This window comes from Haplochromis burtoni, unplaced genomic scaffold (genome assembly GCF_018398535.1).
Source record: "Haplochromis burtoni strain Fernald_Lab_line unplaced genomic scaffold, NCSU_Asbu1 Contig_84, whole genome shotgun sequence".
NCBI lineage: Eukaryota > Metazoa > Chordata > Actinopteri > Cichliformes > Cichlidae > Haplochromis > Haplochromis burtoni.
Genome location: NW_024582445.1, coordinates 2,168,909 through 2,183,886, shown reverse-complemented (window position 1 = coordinate 2,183,886; position 14,978 = coordinate 2,168,909). Strand labels below are relative to the sequence as shown.

The following is a 14,978-nucleotide window of genomic DNA, read 5'->3' as shown; positions in this document are numbered from 1 at the left end:
TCAGGTAGGCAGAGATAGAAGTGAATATGTGGGGCGAGACAGCTGCACTTAAGTCCCGACTTCAGTTTCACTGCCTATCTCTACTGTTAGACAGGCCAGGTGCTGGAGCAATTTCACAACAAGAGTCGTTAAAGCGTGTGCAGAAGTGTCACAAAGACACGCTATAATCCCCTTCTGCAATGTGCAGGTTCATACACAACTGGGTGAAAGTATCAAGAAGGGCCAGAAAGGCTCATGAGTCAAAAGTACTCTTTTATTTACAGTCATATTACAAAATCCACACACCCACAAGGACAAAAAGTCACCAGTACAGGTTGTATAAAAATGAAATGACGTCCTCTTTCTTTTATCTCAGATTGCCAACCTTTCGCTGATTTAAGATCCTAATAACTGATCACTTGAATTTCCTGTGAAAACTCCCAAAATGCATTGCATCTTCTGTCGCTGCCTCATGCAGAAATAACCTCAAGCCGACTTGACTTGACTTTTTGGCCGATGTCAGACCAGGCACCACATCAAAAAGAAACAACAATGTTATGTGGCAGCCTTGTGGTCAGAATGCATGTTGCGCTGAGACCACAGCATTTAATCTGCGATTCCAGCTAGGAACCTTTGCTACAAATCACTTACCCTCTCCTCTCAATTACTACTACGGCTGTTCTGTCCACATTTGAAAGAGAAAAATCCAAACCACTATACTATATAAGATATAACACAATTTGATGGTGGACTTAAACATGGCCACAGTCTTTATTAACCAGCTACAGCCAGCTGATTACCTGTTTGACACAGAGAACTTTTAACCGTTGCTGGATTTGTTCAAAACAGTAATACGTTGTATAAACTGTACTGTTTCATGTGAGAGATGCTAACATGCTACGTGACATTTAGAATAGTTTAAATCCTAATTCTCTTTTTACTAACCTTTTATTTTGCCTTTTAAGTTGGTATTTGTTCTTGTGCTAGTGTATACTCAGCTGTATTCTGTTAGTGCTTAGCAAAAGTTCACTTAAATGCCGAGCAGAACAAAAGTGTGAGAGTACACCTGTGGTGGAAAAGTGGGCAACAAACCATTTAAAAGTAATATACTTGAAAAACCAAAGAACACATAAGTTCAGAATACTGTTTGGACAGGGCAAAAAGCTTATCAGCGACATGTGAACGTTTAGAAGCTTGAAGCTCCACTTTCATGTGATGTCACATATATAACGATGTTTTCTGTAACTGTGTAGCCAGTGTCACTGAAAATGCACAAGCCACCACCTAGTGGGTTGTTGGAAAAAACGCAGGACACTTTGGTTCATATGATGCTGGTCTAATATATGGAATGAAAAGCTTGCAGTCAATAATACACTTGTATTATATGTTTTCATGATAAAAATCAGCCCTGTGTTTTGACAGAAATTCAGTTCATATCTGCAATCTCTGGCCCCCCTGACTCATCACAGTAAAATCTGATAGAAAAGTACGTTTTGCTTTCCTTTAATAGTATTTTCAACATTCTAAAGAAGTGAAAAAAATATTGAAATTGTAGAAAAAATACAACCTTACATCAAATTCGTCAAAAACATAACTCGATGACCCACCATATCTTCGTAATGAATCACTCAGATAACCATACCTGCCACTTTGAGCCTCAGATGTGAAGTCCTGTAAATGTATTTTAAATTTCTTTGCAATCAATAAGCTTCTACTTATCAGCTACCAGTTTAACAGATGCAGACACATCTTGTGACAGACCAAAACAGAACTTGTGTGATGACTTCTTGTAATGACAACGAGTACACGACAAATTAAAAGAAAAAAACAAAATAGAAAACAACAAAAAAAATGGAAGTGAATGGCTCCATCTCGTCCAGGTCACAGTCCCTGATGTTTCTGCTGGTAACCTGAGAGTCAGCAGCTTTGAGAAACTGGTTAGATGAGTAGTGAAGGGGTGGGTTTCTTGCCTGGCCAAGTTTCTTTGGCATACTTCTTTTTTCGTGGCTCGTTGTGGGTCTCCGGTAGGTAAGGAGCTGTAACAGGTGTGGGGTTGAGAGTGACAGGTGGCTGTGGAGCCTCAGGGGCCAGGTCTACCTCTGGTGCTGGGTTAGGGAAAGGGAGAGGAAGCCCTCCCTGCATGGCAACACCTCCTGGAGCTCCTATCGGCTGGTTCTCATGACTGGTGGGAGGCAAGTCCCCATAGAGACCACCACCAAAGCCGTAGCCGTGCATGCGTTTTGAAGTCAAGTCATCAAAACCCAAAGTGTTCTGGCCCTCTAATCTCCGTTTCTACAGCAGGGATAGCAGAGCATCAGCTTCACAGTTCATACACTTAATACATGTTTACCTTTCCAAGTCATACAGCTAGACCACTGCAAATGGTAGTGTTACACTGGGCATACTGGGGCCACCCAGTGAGCTACACAGGACAACTTTTTATTTTTGCAAAAAATGCACATTTATCACCTTAAAAATTACATTTCTTTAACCATCCTGTATCTGACATCAAAACTCACCTTTATAGGGATGACAGCAGTCTGCACCATATTTCTGAAGCGCCCAACAGAGGGGTCTATATCCTCTGTAAAGATTTAAAGAACAGTTGGTATACATTAGCGCTGGGGGCATTTCTTCTCATTAGAATTCACAATCAACATATTTGATCAGTGACATATCAGCCATAAGCCACCTCACTGCAAACCCACATTAATTAATGTGTTTCTAGCCTGGAATGAAAAGTATCCAAATTTAGTTTATTTGGCTTAATCTTAACTAATCTAATCATCAAAGCTCATTTTCTTCTCGTGTACATGCTGTAAATAAAATAACAATCCACTAGTTTTTGGGTAACTAACTTGAGTACCTGGATTAATGATGGAATCTTCTTCACTGAAGGTAACTCTGGAATTTTTTCGTTTCCTCTTGGGCCTCTGGATTTCCAGGTTGCCTTCCTCGATGGTGAGGAGGGAGATGCGCTTGTTGTGAGCTGTGTTGAACTCTGTCAGGTTCTGGCAGGTTAAAAACATTACATATGAGCAAAATAGCTGCATGAATGTCAAAATATCCCAACATAACAACACGATATACCGGAACAAACTTGATAGAAAAAAACAGTATTATAAAGTGTCATATAGGGCTGGGCCATATTATACCGTTCACGGTAATACCGGTATAAAGTTAGGCAACAATAGGAAAATGAAATATCGCGATAGAATATGAGTAAAACGCGCATGCGCAGTGCCTTTGTTTTCATACGCACATGGCCGATTGTTGAGTGAAACAAATGAACCAGAATTGGTTTGTAAAAAATGGTGCAACTTCAGTGATGTGGAACTGGTTTGGTGTTTGTCCGTCAGATACATGACAAGGCACATTTTTTTGCAGAACATGCAAGCAGCCGTTGTATTTGTCAGACTAAGATGCTCTTAATTCTGGGAGTAATCTGGGTCCTAAACTCCGTATTCTTCAGGTCAAACGAACACTGCAGCATCACTGAGAGTTAAAAACTGTCTATATTCTTTAATCTTTAATAAAACGATCAGCATTGCTGCTTTACTAGGTGTAACTATGAAGTTTAACTTCCAGGCATCCATGAAAACAAAATTTATTACATTTAACGGAGTTAGAAGTTAGCAGGAAGCTAGCGGAAGTTAGTTCGCTAGTTTCGCTAGTTACCCAAGCATGATATTGCATGTTCTGACTCAGAGATTTCTGAATAAATTCAAACGTACAGCTCTGCTATCACTTCCAACATAAATGAAGACAGGAAACTAAACAGCAGTGACGTTTGTAGGGTTACTGAAGTTGGGCTAGCTGGTATATAATGATGTGCTACGTGATCGCTAGCGACACAGCTATGTTAGCATAACATAAACAGTGAAGCTGGAGGACGAACACTAACACTTTTCCACTTATAAAAGTTAACGTAGTTCCTGATAGTTAGAGACAAATGCAATCGCATGGCAGGATGGTGTAAACGGACCAAACTTCAGTCAGGAGAACAACTGAGATAATCCATCCACAATACGAGGTTAGTCTATTAATATACTGCAACAACATGGGAATAGAGCAGCTGCCAGAGAATTCAACATTAATGAATCAATGGTACAGAAGTGGAGGAAGCAAGAAGAATGAGTTGTAATAAAGTTTGATTTATCTGACTGCTTTGTTTCGCTTAATGTGCCTTATAATCCCGTGCACCTTATGGTCCGAAAAATACGTACTGCACACTGCAGTTTAATGTTGCAAAGCACCTCTTTTTAACTTCAGTGGATATTATACATGGTTATGCTCAGGATATGTCAGCCCATTTCTACTGGAAATGCCTTTTGGTTAAACTTTCAGCAAGGAATTTGCATTTGCACTGTTACATTTTTATAAAGCTTTAATGTACATAAAAACAGCTTCTTGTTTAAGTGAAAATAAATGGAAGGTTGTCTTTTTGCGCTAGTAATGTTGTGGAGTTGTATTTTGTCTCGCATCAATTATATCGTCAGTTATATCGTTATCGCAAATTTTCAAATATATATCGTGATAAATATTTTTGGCCATATCGCCCTGCTCTAGTGTCATATCGTGATAATTTTGTGAGGCCACATCGAAAAGGCTCGGATGAGCTTTCCAAAGTTCTACAAGTTGTGCCTCCATCCCTTGTGTCCAGATCACACGCTGCACTGCCGTGCTACTCCGTCTTTTTCACCGACATTTATGCGTTTGCGCGTGCGCAGTGTGAGCGGCTGCGGTGACACCCTCACGACGGTCGTGACAGCGATTGATGATCGGGAGCTGGTCGGGAGGTGTTAATCACTTCTCGTTCCCCACGTATACTACACGATGCACGATGAAGGCCAAACTCGGGCCGATCACCAAAACGGTCGCACGACTCAACAATCGGCTCAAAATGGGCCAAAAATCGCACAGTGTATGCCCAGCTTAACTTATAAAAATAACACGTGGAGTTTTCTAGTCAGAAGACGTATCGCAGTATCATTTGCATTATGAGTGAAGGGGTTACAAATTGAAGAGCTTAGCCTATTTAAACAGACCTAATTTAGTGTTTTTTAGTGCACCAAAATACATACTGTGGACCTGAGAGGTATTCACATCAGCCATGATATTCCTTTCCCGTGCAGTTCATTTTTCAGAATATAAACTAACTGTACCTCCAGTTCTGTCTCTTCTTCTGGAAGCCCGAGCAGTCCTTTCAGCTCCTCATCATCTCCTGTCTTGCTGTCCCCTGTGCCAGCACTGCCTTGGGTTTGAGGTTTCTCTCTGATGGTGTAAGTCCGTGTTGAGGCCCCAAAAGATATTGTAGAGTCTATGGGAACCTGCTGAGGCTTGTGGGCCTCCAGCCGAATGTGTCCAAGGAAAGTACCGTGTGCTAAATGATGACATCAAGCACAGTTTTAGGACTGATGTGTGTAGCTAAGCCTGATGTAATAATGAAACAACAACAATTCAAGGTAGTCAAACAATACATTTTGTCAATATTTGGTAACTTTTCTGACTTGCCTGACCCAGCAATATTAAATACTAATATAACAATGACCTCTGCATTAACAGAGGCCATGTTTAAGCACATAATGTCTGGTGTGATCAAACTGCAATTTTTCTTTATATCCAGTTATTCTTATAAATGTGATTTTTAGTCCATTCTTCATTTTATCATCTATAACATCATTTTCATTAATACGTTTTTGCTAATATTTTTAAAAAGGTCCAATGTGTGCCACTTTCTTGCCAAAACTCAGTTGCCAGCTGGTATATCATGTTTCTATTTATTTTTTGCAGCTGGTTATAACAAATGAGAAAGAGAGAATGCATAACTGCTACACAAGACAACTACTTCTTTTGAGTGCTCCCCTTAGCAGCCACCACCCACTCTTTCCCTTTTGCTGCATAGCCAACCGATATGTCATCTGCTCCATCCTTAGTCTCCAGCCTTACCTACATCTCACTCGCTCCTCAGTGTGCTGTATTCCTAGCCAACCAGTAATCCTGTCTAATTCCTTCATCTCCCCGACTACTGAATATTTGAATACTTTCTTGTACTGTGTTATTCCATGACAATGTCTCCTTGTCCTCTTTGCTCTGTCCAGACGATGCACCAAACAGCTTTGCCTGAGCACTTCAGCTGTATTTTCCCAGTCATCTGGTAAATTTCCCCTAAGACCCAGAGCCTGTCTCCTCAACTCCTCCCTAAATTTCACGCCAGCATTATTCCTCCATAAACTTCCACCATGGAATCTTTGGCTCTGCCATCACTCTGCTCTTCTTCTAGATTTCCAAAGTCATCGTACAGATGACCATCCAGTGCAGCTTAGCTACCACCTCACCACCACCTTGCAGTCTCCTGTCTGTTTATATAGTCCGAATTACACATTTATTACAAAAACAGGACCTTAAATAAACAATAAGGTTTCCAATTACAATCTGACCCTGATGCTTAGCATCATTGCTTTAAAAACTAGCTGATTATCAAAACAATTAGAATATTGTTGTGGATTATTTTTGTCTATCCAGCAGTCTATTGTTCAACAAATTATTTGAGCGATTATGAGCACTACTGGCTGCACGTAATAGATTAATTTTATTCCTTTTTAGCCCTTAGCTTTTTCAGACAGTAACGTAGAGTGTACAAGTATGACTGAAGACCATGTCTTACTGCTGTTGAGGTCTATGAGGAAGACCCTTTTCAGGTGTTTGTGATAGACTAGTGCAGCGTGAACACGAGAGCACGACTGATGGTCAATGGTGAAGTCGCACCAGTCGGGGTTCCTCCCAAATAGGTAGTACTTCTTTTCATCTATGATCAGTTTCTAGAAGGAGAGACACGAGTTAGTGACTTGGCTTTGAAAACAAGCCAGTGAAGAAGGCTGAATAACATTTCTGTGCCTCTGAGCCATAACTCCACAGTGTTGCTTCCACTGAAAAGCTTAAAACTCAGGGCTGATTCTACTGTCGCACCGTTTGAAGCCCTGCAGCCAAAGCAGACTGTCAGGCTCGTATCTGGTGCATTCAATTAACCCTACTACCAACCTTATTCTTGCAGTTTACAAGTATGCAATACTATAAATTGTTGGTCTAGTGTAACATCTCCAAACTTCCAGTTACCTCTATCAGTTTGTCCCCCTTCATCACGTCCAGGTGGAGCCCAGGGGGCGGTTTGCCTGCCCTAAGAGAAAACATTTTTAAACATTAAAACTGTCTAAGTTAATGTTATACGTGGACAGTGGATCATTATTCTAAATAAATGGCTACACTCCATTGTCTCCCCTTGCTGCAGTTAAGGATTTGTTCATAGAAACGACTCACTCACCTCTGCACTCATAGAAACGTGTTCAAGATTGATACTTTTACATACAGAAAAACTTATTAAATTATATCCTGCGTATACATGTGATTTATTTCCTCTTTTCATGATCAGAATTAAAACTGCACATAAACGATGGGTCTTAATAAGAAAAAAAGAGGCAACGCCATTTGTAGATACACACCAGCGTTAGCCTGCTCAGATGCTAACATTAGCCACTGTGAAAACCAGCTATTCTCCTCTGTAGAAAGTTACATTGATAATTAAGTGAATGCTAATTTGCTCATTTGCACCTGATATCACATAACAAGCTAACGGCTACAACTTTAGCACGTGCATTTTCTCACCATGATGGACAATCAAAAGGAGGGGGACTGTCTTTGCTTATTTTAGTCGCCATCTTGCCTCAGCTTCTCAAAGCAGAGCTGCATGCTGGGTAAACGTCACTTCGGATTACTGGGAAATGTAGTCCTGTAGCACTGCCAAACATTGAATAGAATATTAGACTACGTTTTCTCATTTACTCCGACTTTTACTTAAAATAAGTGGTAATACAAAATGATACATGAATTTTCTAAGAATGTTTAAACCCATGGGGGGGGGGGAATTAAACTAACACCAACTTTGAGTTACCACAAGAACCAGCAGGGGTCCCTATCCCCCAAATTTCTAAGTTAACACTGTTAAAAGGTCAAATCAGATAAAATAACTGATATTTTGTTTCGTGAGCAGCTGGTGGTTTGAATGAAGCTAGGACTGTGGGTCTATCTATTTGGGGCAACGGTACTAATAGCTGGTGTGGGCGGACTCTGTGTCAAGCACTGATCTTTAGAGCTTTTTGTGGTTCTTGGAAACTGTGAGTTGAGTCAAACGCTAAAAACCACTGCCTGCCTTCCTTGATATGTCAAGGTGGGAGGATATCTAGCCTCTCCTTGCTGCAGATAGAAGTGTCATAGGCTTAGAAAAGCACTAAGAGCAGGAAGTGCTGAGAGAGAAAGATGACACATGGCTAAAACGAATATCACAAAGAGCCTGAAATATTAGTGAAGAAAAGCTATCAGTGTGTCCTCGCATCTGTGCTCTGAGAGTTGCTCTTTTGCATTTTTAAAGGTTATCATAGTGCATATGTTTATTTAAACCTTGCGCAATGTGTTCACACTGATTTTGGCCACACCGTTAAGTAGAGCAGCTTGACTATCAAACAATCAAAAAGAAGTATAACATGTTCACACTGCAAAATTGCAATTGCGATTTGCTCCTTTTAAAGTCTGTCATCCTCTCCCCCTTTCTCTCCCTCTCTCTCTTTCACTCTTACACACACACACCCACACACACCCAAAAAATTAAGACATATAAAAAGCTCAAAGTTAGAGTGGGGATGTTTTATTTTATTCTTCATAGCAGGCTTTATGCTGTAATCCCCAAAAATTTAATAAAACATTCTTTTGGATACTTATTCACCATCTTCACAGCAATGAGGCTTTGCCAGATTGCTTTGTCCCCGTATGTGAATGCACAAGTTGTGCAAAGAGATCCTGTAACTTCCTCATTCACTTTTGTGGTTTTTAACTGAGAAAGCACCCCCGTTTTGTGCTGCGCTTGTCATTTGCTGCCTGCCTTCATTTTTGGTTGCACACACTCAGAGGCAGCAGTGATGGCAGGCGCCACTGCTTTGCCACTTCAGGAATTCATCGCATCATTGGACGATACCTGTCTGCCAAAACTTTTGCAAGTTTGCTCTGGAGTATATTTCCAAGGTAGTTTTTTATTATTATTATTATTACTTTTCCTCAGTGAGATGGCGTATACAGAAGGACAGCACTTACGAGATTATAGATTACTTCATTGCTGTGCGCTTCTCTGTGTTGTGTCTCTCTTTCATAAATTCAAAGTTACAATCTAGTGTACATTCCTTTTACATTTTGTACATTTTTAACCCTAAATTAGACGTTATTATATATAAAAAGAACAGTGAGCATTTGTTGTATTGCTCATGGCTCGCAACTGGAAACAATTCCCATTAGAGTGTATGCGTTCATGTGCTAGTTAAGAAATCATAATCATTTTTGTTCCTTCAGTTTCTTGTTTTCCATTCCAGGTTCTATATATGAAATTTCTGGGAGTGAAGTGTGCTTTTCCACTGGGGATCTAATAAAGGTCACTAAAATTGAGCTCCTATCAGTTTCCTGTCAAGACGTAGCAAACAATGAAACATTTGAGCTGCCTATCAGCCACACAGGTTGGTCTAGAGAAATTCTTGTAAGAATGGTTAAATCTATTTTGTAGAACTACAAAAAGACTTTTCTTTTCTTCTCAGGCTTGTTCAGGGTCGTGCCAGAGGAGATGCCGTACAGTACGGTAGAGGAGATGGTCAGCATGAGGCCGGTAGGCCTCGACTCCTCTCTTCCCTTCACTTTCTCCAGCCACTCCAAGATGACCATTGGCAATTTAGCACTGGGAGCTGGGACAGCTTTGACTGTGCTCTCTGTTGAGAAGCACAAGGATCAAGAGGATCAAGTCCGCTGCCTTATTCGAGGACAACAAGAAGCCTCAGCTGAAGTGTGCATCCCTGTTTCTTTCCGAGGGGAGTTCTATGAGTGTGAGAGTGAGGAGCGCTTTACCCTGCGGGAGATCATGTCCTCGTCGTCCCTGCGTAGCCGAAGGTTTCGCTTTGTCAATGCTACCAAGTGTGATCGGCCTCTTATGCTCAGTCCAGTATACCATGTCCAGGCCGTCATGAACTGTAAGAATAACCTACTTTTTAACTATTTAACTACTATTTAACATAATGTTGATCTGGATTTGTTATTTGTGTGTGAACCCCACCGTGTGTTATGTTAATGCAAAGTTTGTGAACTTCCACTTTAACTTCCACCTTAATTGTGAAATACTTGGTTCATGACATTTTATTGTTCCTCTACATCTGTGCACATTTATGCACTACATAAACAACATTTGTGCATATTAAAATTTTACACTTGAAGCCATTGACATATAGTACATACCATGCTATAAAACAGTTAAAGTTAATGCCACCTTGAAAAACATCAGCATATCATTAAAAGCAATTAATCTATATGATGCACTGTTATGATTGCTTATGATTATATGATTGCTTATATTTGTAACCTCAATAATTTAAATTCAGAACAAAAAAAAGCATAGTTCACCTGTACTGCACTCATACCAAAGTTAAGTATACCTAATATGCATGACTGCCTTCCTCTCTTTTGTCTACAGTGAGGAAGAATGTGGTGAAGTTTCCATCCAGCTTAGAAGTGGATGTGGTCGATGTCACCGAGCTGTGTAAAGATGTGCATTTTATTGTACCCCTTTCTCTGAGTGAAGTCCACTCTGAGCCGAATAAATCATTCCCTGGAGTGGTGGAGATCATCGAAGACCCAGAGACGCGCTCCCTGTTCAAGTGCAGCTGGCTACCGGAGCTTCGCAAGAATGAGCACCTGATTTTTCACAAAAAAGGAACCTCGCCCATGATTTTATTATCCACTTTGAAAAGCAGGAAAACACCGCAGTACTTCCTGGTGTCTCAGCAATATGGTGGACGTTTCCGGAGACGGCCAAGAGAGTTTAATTCAGTATACGAGCTGTACGTTGCTTCAATCCACGCACCAGGTCTGAAGGTCAGCGTAACAAGGAACTGTGAGGAAGTGGAAGAGGAGGGACTCCCTGCCCTCAGTGTGGGGGAACAGCTTGAGGTTGTGCGCTGCGATAGGATGGTTTTACCCTGTGAAGGCAAAGCAGGACAGAAGCAGTCGGTAGAGGCTCTTTTGTGTTATCGCCTTCAAGAGTCGGACGATGATGATGATGATGATGATGAGGATCAGGTGAAAAGGGAGGATGAAAAGGAAGAGATTATTATGCCTCTTTACATGGAGGGTCACTTTGTGGAAGTACTCAGTGACAACAGGAAGTACAAACTCAGTGACTTGGGGAAGGAGTTTAGCTTGCCTCTGGATGTTAAAGTGGTGGGCCGTGATACAGAACTCGAGAAGGATCCCCTCTATGGGTTCTCATGTCTCAGAATAGAGGCAGCTATGTTGGAACCCACCATTCAGGCAAGCTTTGTACACAAGCCAGAGTACTGTTTCGAGATCCCAACGCAGTGGCTCTCAATGTCTGTCTATTTTACTACAGACCCCCTCCCATGGCCCAAAGATCAACCCCCCACGTGTCAAGTGGAAAGAATTACCGAAGTTGCAGACACATTCTTTTATGAGTTTCGCAAACGTGGTAACTCAGATGCGGAGCCGCCACCTCGACCACCAAAGCGAAACATGTCATTTTCGGCACCTCCCAAAAAAACAAAGAAATCAAAGAAGGCAAACAAATCCAAACATCAAGGAGACAAAAGCGTCCCAACCAAACAGTTCAGCGACTTGACTTTGAATAACAAAAAGAGGCCCCCCGCCCCACCACCTCCCGTGAGTGACTCTTTTCATGCTTGTATAACATTTTCGAAAGCTATTATTATAAAGGCTAAAGCTCAGCTTAGGTTGTCTAGATTTTCTTGTCACATCAGGTTTCTCTTGAAACCCCACTACGGTGAAACTAATATACAGATTCTCATAATGTGACTTTCAGGAAATGAACTAAGCAAAAATAACAAATTGGTGCTTCCACTTTTTTCCTGTGGTAAATACGCCATGCATGTAATAAAACAGAAGTTTCCTCTTTTGTGCAGGCTAATGAAGATGAGCCCCCACCACTTGTGCCCCGAAAGTTCTCAGCGGCTGACCAAACCATAGGCAAGGCTCTGCCAAACACTTATGTACAAATGAAGGAGTCTGCTAAAACAGGTGGGGCTCTGTCTGATATAATGTTTTAAGAGAGCCACCGATTTGTCTCTTGCAAAACTTATAGTGCAGCTGCTGGACTAGTAAAGCATTCTCTATGTTTATATTAAAGCAGTGTTTGCAGGACAGCCTCTAAATTTGAGACATTTTCACCATGGGAAAGAGTTTATATATGGTTTATATAAAGACCCCAAAAAGTTGAGAATACTGGCAGACTTTGGCTTCCCTCTACATCTCTAAGACAAATGTGAGCGTGACTGTTCACAGAGCCACAGAGAATTCACAAAGTCATCAAGACCACTAAAAGCACATAGAGTAACATTTTTTCTGCCATAACGCACAGAACTAAACTTAAAGTAAATGAATATGAAGAAGGGTTAAAAATCAGCTTCACCTGCACTATATACACAAAAGTACTGGTCAATACATTTTTCATATTTGAATTCAAAGGGTTTTAGTCCCATTTCAGCAGCTGTATAAAATCAAGCATCTTGCCATGCAGTCTGCCTTTGCAAACATCTGATAAAGGATGGTTTGTTCTAAAGAGCTCGTGCCAATAGATAGATAGTCCACCATCCGCTGTAACATATAGCTGAAAAGTGGAAGCGTCTTAGAACCACAACAGCTCAGCCATGAAGTAGCAGACCGTGTAAAGTTACAGAGCGGGGTTGCCAAGTGCCGAGGTGCACAGTGCGTAAAAGTTGCCAAACATCTGTAACGTCAGTAACTGCAGCGTTCCAAACCTCCTTTGGCATTAACATCAGCACAAAAACTGTGTGCGTGGAGCTTCAAGGCATGGGTTTTCATGGCTGAGCAGCTCCTGTAGCTGTAATGTGCAGGTGACCCAGTACTTGTATCCATGTAGTCTACAAATACACAAAACCAAACAGTGAACATGAACTGAATAGTAATGAAAAACATATCAATGTCTTATTGTCTCAGTAATGTGTAATTTATATGTAAAAAACACATATGTAAGTATATTCAATTAAAAGTATGTGCATATGCATATGTAAATATACAAATTACCTAATGTATTAATAATGCATTAGATGCATTAAATGCAAATAATAAGAATTTAGCCGTGTTTATCACACCATGTTTATCGTCCATTAACCATAGACGCAAACTTACACAATAACCACAGACCGTAAACAGCATGTGCAGATTGAGAAAGTCTATGGTTTTGGGAGACTTCATCATTTCTAATATATTCATGCTTTTATTTACTTACTATTACTCTTCGTCACTTAACAAAATCCACAATGACACCTTAATTCCAAGTGTGTTCCTGTATAAGATTCAACCCATCACCCAATAGTATCTCAGGAGACATTCTTCCTATAGAAGCGAAATGTGTTTAGTCATTTCGATTGGCTGCATCAGGAAGTGAAGTGAAAACCTGTGATAGGTGGTGTATGTGATGGGTGGTGCATAAATCGCATGTTTTCTGAAAGGAAGACATTCGGCGGCACATTTGATAAATGACAGTTAGGATGAATATAAGAATATTGTGAAATATAGTATTACTAACAATAATCTTTCCACCAGGGAGTGTGCCTGAGGATGAAAATGGGGACAGTGACCATGACTATGAAACTGTGGATGACACTTTGGCTGTTATGATGAAGAAAGCACAAGAAAATGTTATGTACTACTAAAGGAAATATCTTCTACATCTTCTGCAACAGAGAAAAATCCTGCTCGAGCAGTGAGAACTGAACTGTTCCCTATCCTACAAGTGCTGTGCAGGGTTGGTTGACATGACATCATTCAGCTTAGCCCAGAATAAATACAAACTTGGTGGTGTTTTCACATCTGTTTTCTCACGTGGTCAGCAAAATTTCTTTTTACCTCATAACTTTATACCCAGAACTATACTTCACTGTTTTCAGTAATCGTGTATTCAAACTTTGAACACATACCACTCTTGTAGTTCAAACACTTTTTGTTGTACACAAACTTGTTTAGAAATTGTTGATTTAACCATGTAGTAATTGAGGCTATGTCTTTCAGCTTTGTGTACAGGTCCGTATTTATATTTTGAGGTACTAAGTAGCTAGTTACTGTATATAATGCCTTCTTTTGCATAGTTACAGCAACAAACTATAGGATAATATGCAGTCGAACATAACACCATAAATTACAGCCTTTAAAATTACCAGTGTTAAATCAATAACTTCTCTCAAAAATGCATATTAATAAGCTTCAAACTGGCTTCAATGGATTGTATTCTGTTGCACAAGTATACAACATATGTGTATGTCAAACTCCTACTGCATAGATGCAAACTCTAAAGAGAAATAGCTCACCCCACTCATTGATGGAAGGCATTTGTCTAAACCGCAACATTGTAACGCTGCAGCACCGGTAGCAGAAGCCGTCCCTCTAACCACATCAAACTATTTATCTGTGAACAGAAATGTATTTGCCTTTTTTTTTTTTTTTGCAAATTAACTCCAAGGAGGAGTAGAAACGTTTTCACTGAAAATGAAAGTATGTTTTGCATCTTTGTTAACCGATGGACAATCCATTTTGTGCCATTTTTCTTTGAAAGATTATTTCCACTGCATGTAAATGTGTGGTTGATTTCAATTTTCTATTAGACATTATCATAAAGTATGATTTCTATATGAAACTGGACCTATGTGGTTTATTCCAACTTTGTAAAACTTTAAATAAGACCTTATATTATCTATAAGAATGTGTGTGAAACTCTAAGATAAGTGTTAAAGTCAGCTTGTGGTTTTACAGCTAGATGTGTGAAAGCAAATGTGAATTACGCATGTTAGTTTTTCTAAAATGCAAAAAGACAAAAAGCAAAATCCCCACCCTGATAGACACAGAATAATATATAGATATATATATAC

The 14,978-nt window shown here is 40.2% G+C and overlaps 2 protein-coding genes and 1 non-coding gene across 3 annotated transcripts; 1 reads left to right on the top strand and 2 right to left on the bottom strand.

Moving 5' to 3' along the window:
* Window positions 1-232: 232 nt before the first annotated feature.
* ppp1r8b (protein phosphatase 1, regulatory subunit 8b) lies at window positions 233-7,740 on the bottom strand. The gene is made up of 7 exons (XM_005925587.3): window positions 7,642-7,740; window positions 7,096-7,156; window positions 6,647-6,800; window positions 5,145-5,362; window positions 2,846-2,990; window positions 2,499-2,563; window positions 233-2,271 (listed from the first exon to the last, which is right to left on the bottom strand). The coding sequence occupies exons 1-7, from the start codon at window positions 7,692-7,694 to the stop codon at window positions 1,918-1,920; spliced, it is 1,050 nt and encodes a 349-aa protein (XP_005925649.1). The 5' UTR covers window positions 7,695-7,740; the 3' UTR covers window positions 233-1,917.
* Window positions 6,869-6,999, bottom strand: LOC121814802. Its single transcript, XR_006054573.1, has one exon.
* A 1,142-nt stretch (window positions 7,741-8,882) lies between the features above and the next one.
* themis2 (thymocyte selection associated family member 2) lies at window positions 8,883-14,965 on the top strand. The gene is made up of 6 exons (XM_005925586.2): window positions 8,883-9,051; window positions 9,393-9,533; window positions 9,612-10,037; window positions 10,535-11,736; window positions 11,997-12,111; window positions 13,660-14,965. Exons 1-6 carry the CDS (start codon window positions 8,949-8,951, stop codon window positions 13,767-13,769), a joined length of 2,097 nt encoding a protein of 698 aa, XP_005925648.1. The 5' UTR covers window positions 8,883-8,948; the 3' UTR covers window positions 13,770-14,965.
* Window positions 14,966-14,978: the final 13 nt, after the last annotated feature.

Coding starts and splice junctions, on each gene's coding strand:
- ppp1r8b (XM_005925587.3), bottom strand. CDS start 7,694: ATGGCGACTAAAATAAGCAAAGACAGTCCCCCTCCTTTTGATTGTCCA. Junction 6,801..7,095: donor AGGGGGACAAACTGATAGAG/GTAACTGGAAGT, acceptor CTCTCCTTCTAG/AAACTGATCATAGATGAAAA. Junction 5,363..6,646: donor CCTCATAGACCTCAACAGCA/GTAAGACATGGT, acceptor GTCATCATTTAG/CACACGGTACTTTCCTTGGA.
- themis2 (XM_005925586.2), top strand. CDS start 8,949: ATGGCAGGCGCCACTGCTTTGCCACTTCAGGAATTCATCGCATCATTG. Junction 10,038..10,534: donor TGTCCAGGCCGTCATGAACT/GTAAGAATAACC, acceptor TTTTGTCTACAG/TGAGGAAGAATGTGGTGAAG. Junction 11,737..11,996: donor CCCCCGCCCCACCACCTCCC/GTGAGTGACTCT, acceptor TCTTTTGTGCAG/GCTAATGAAGATGAGCCCCC.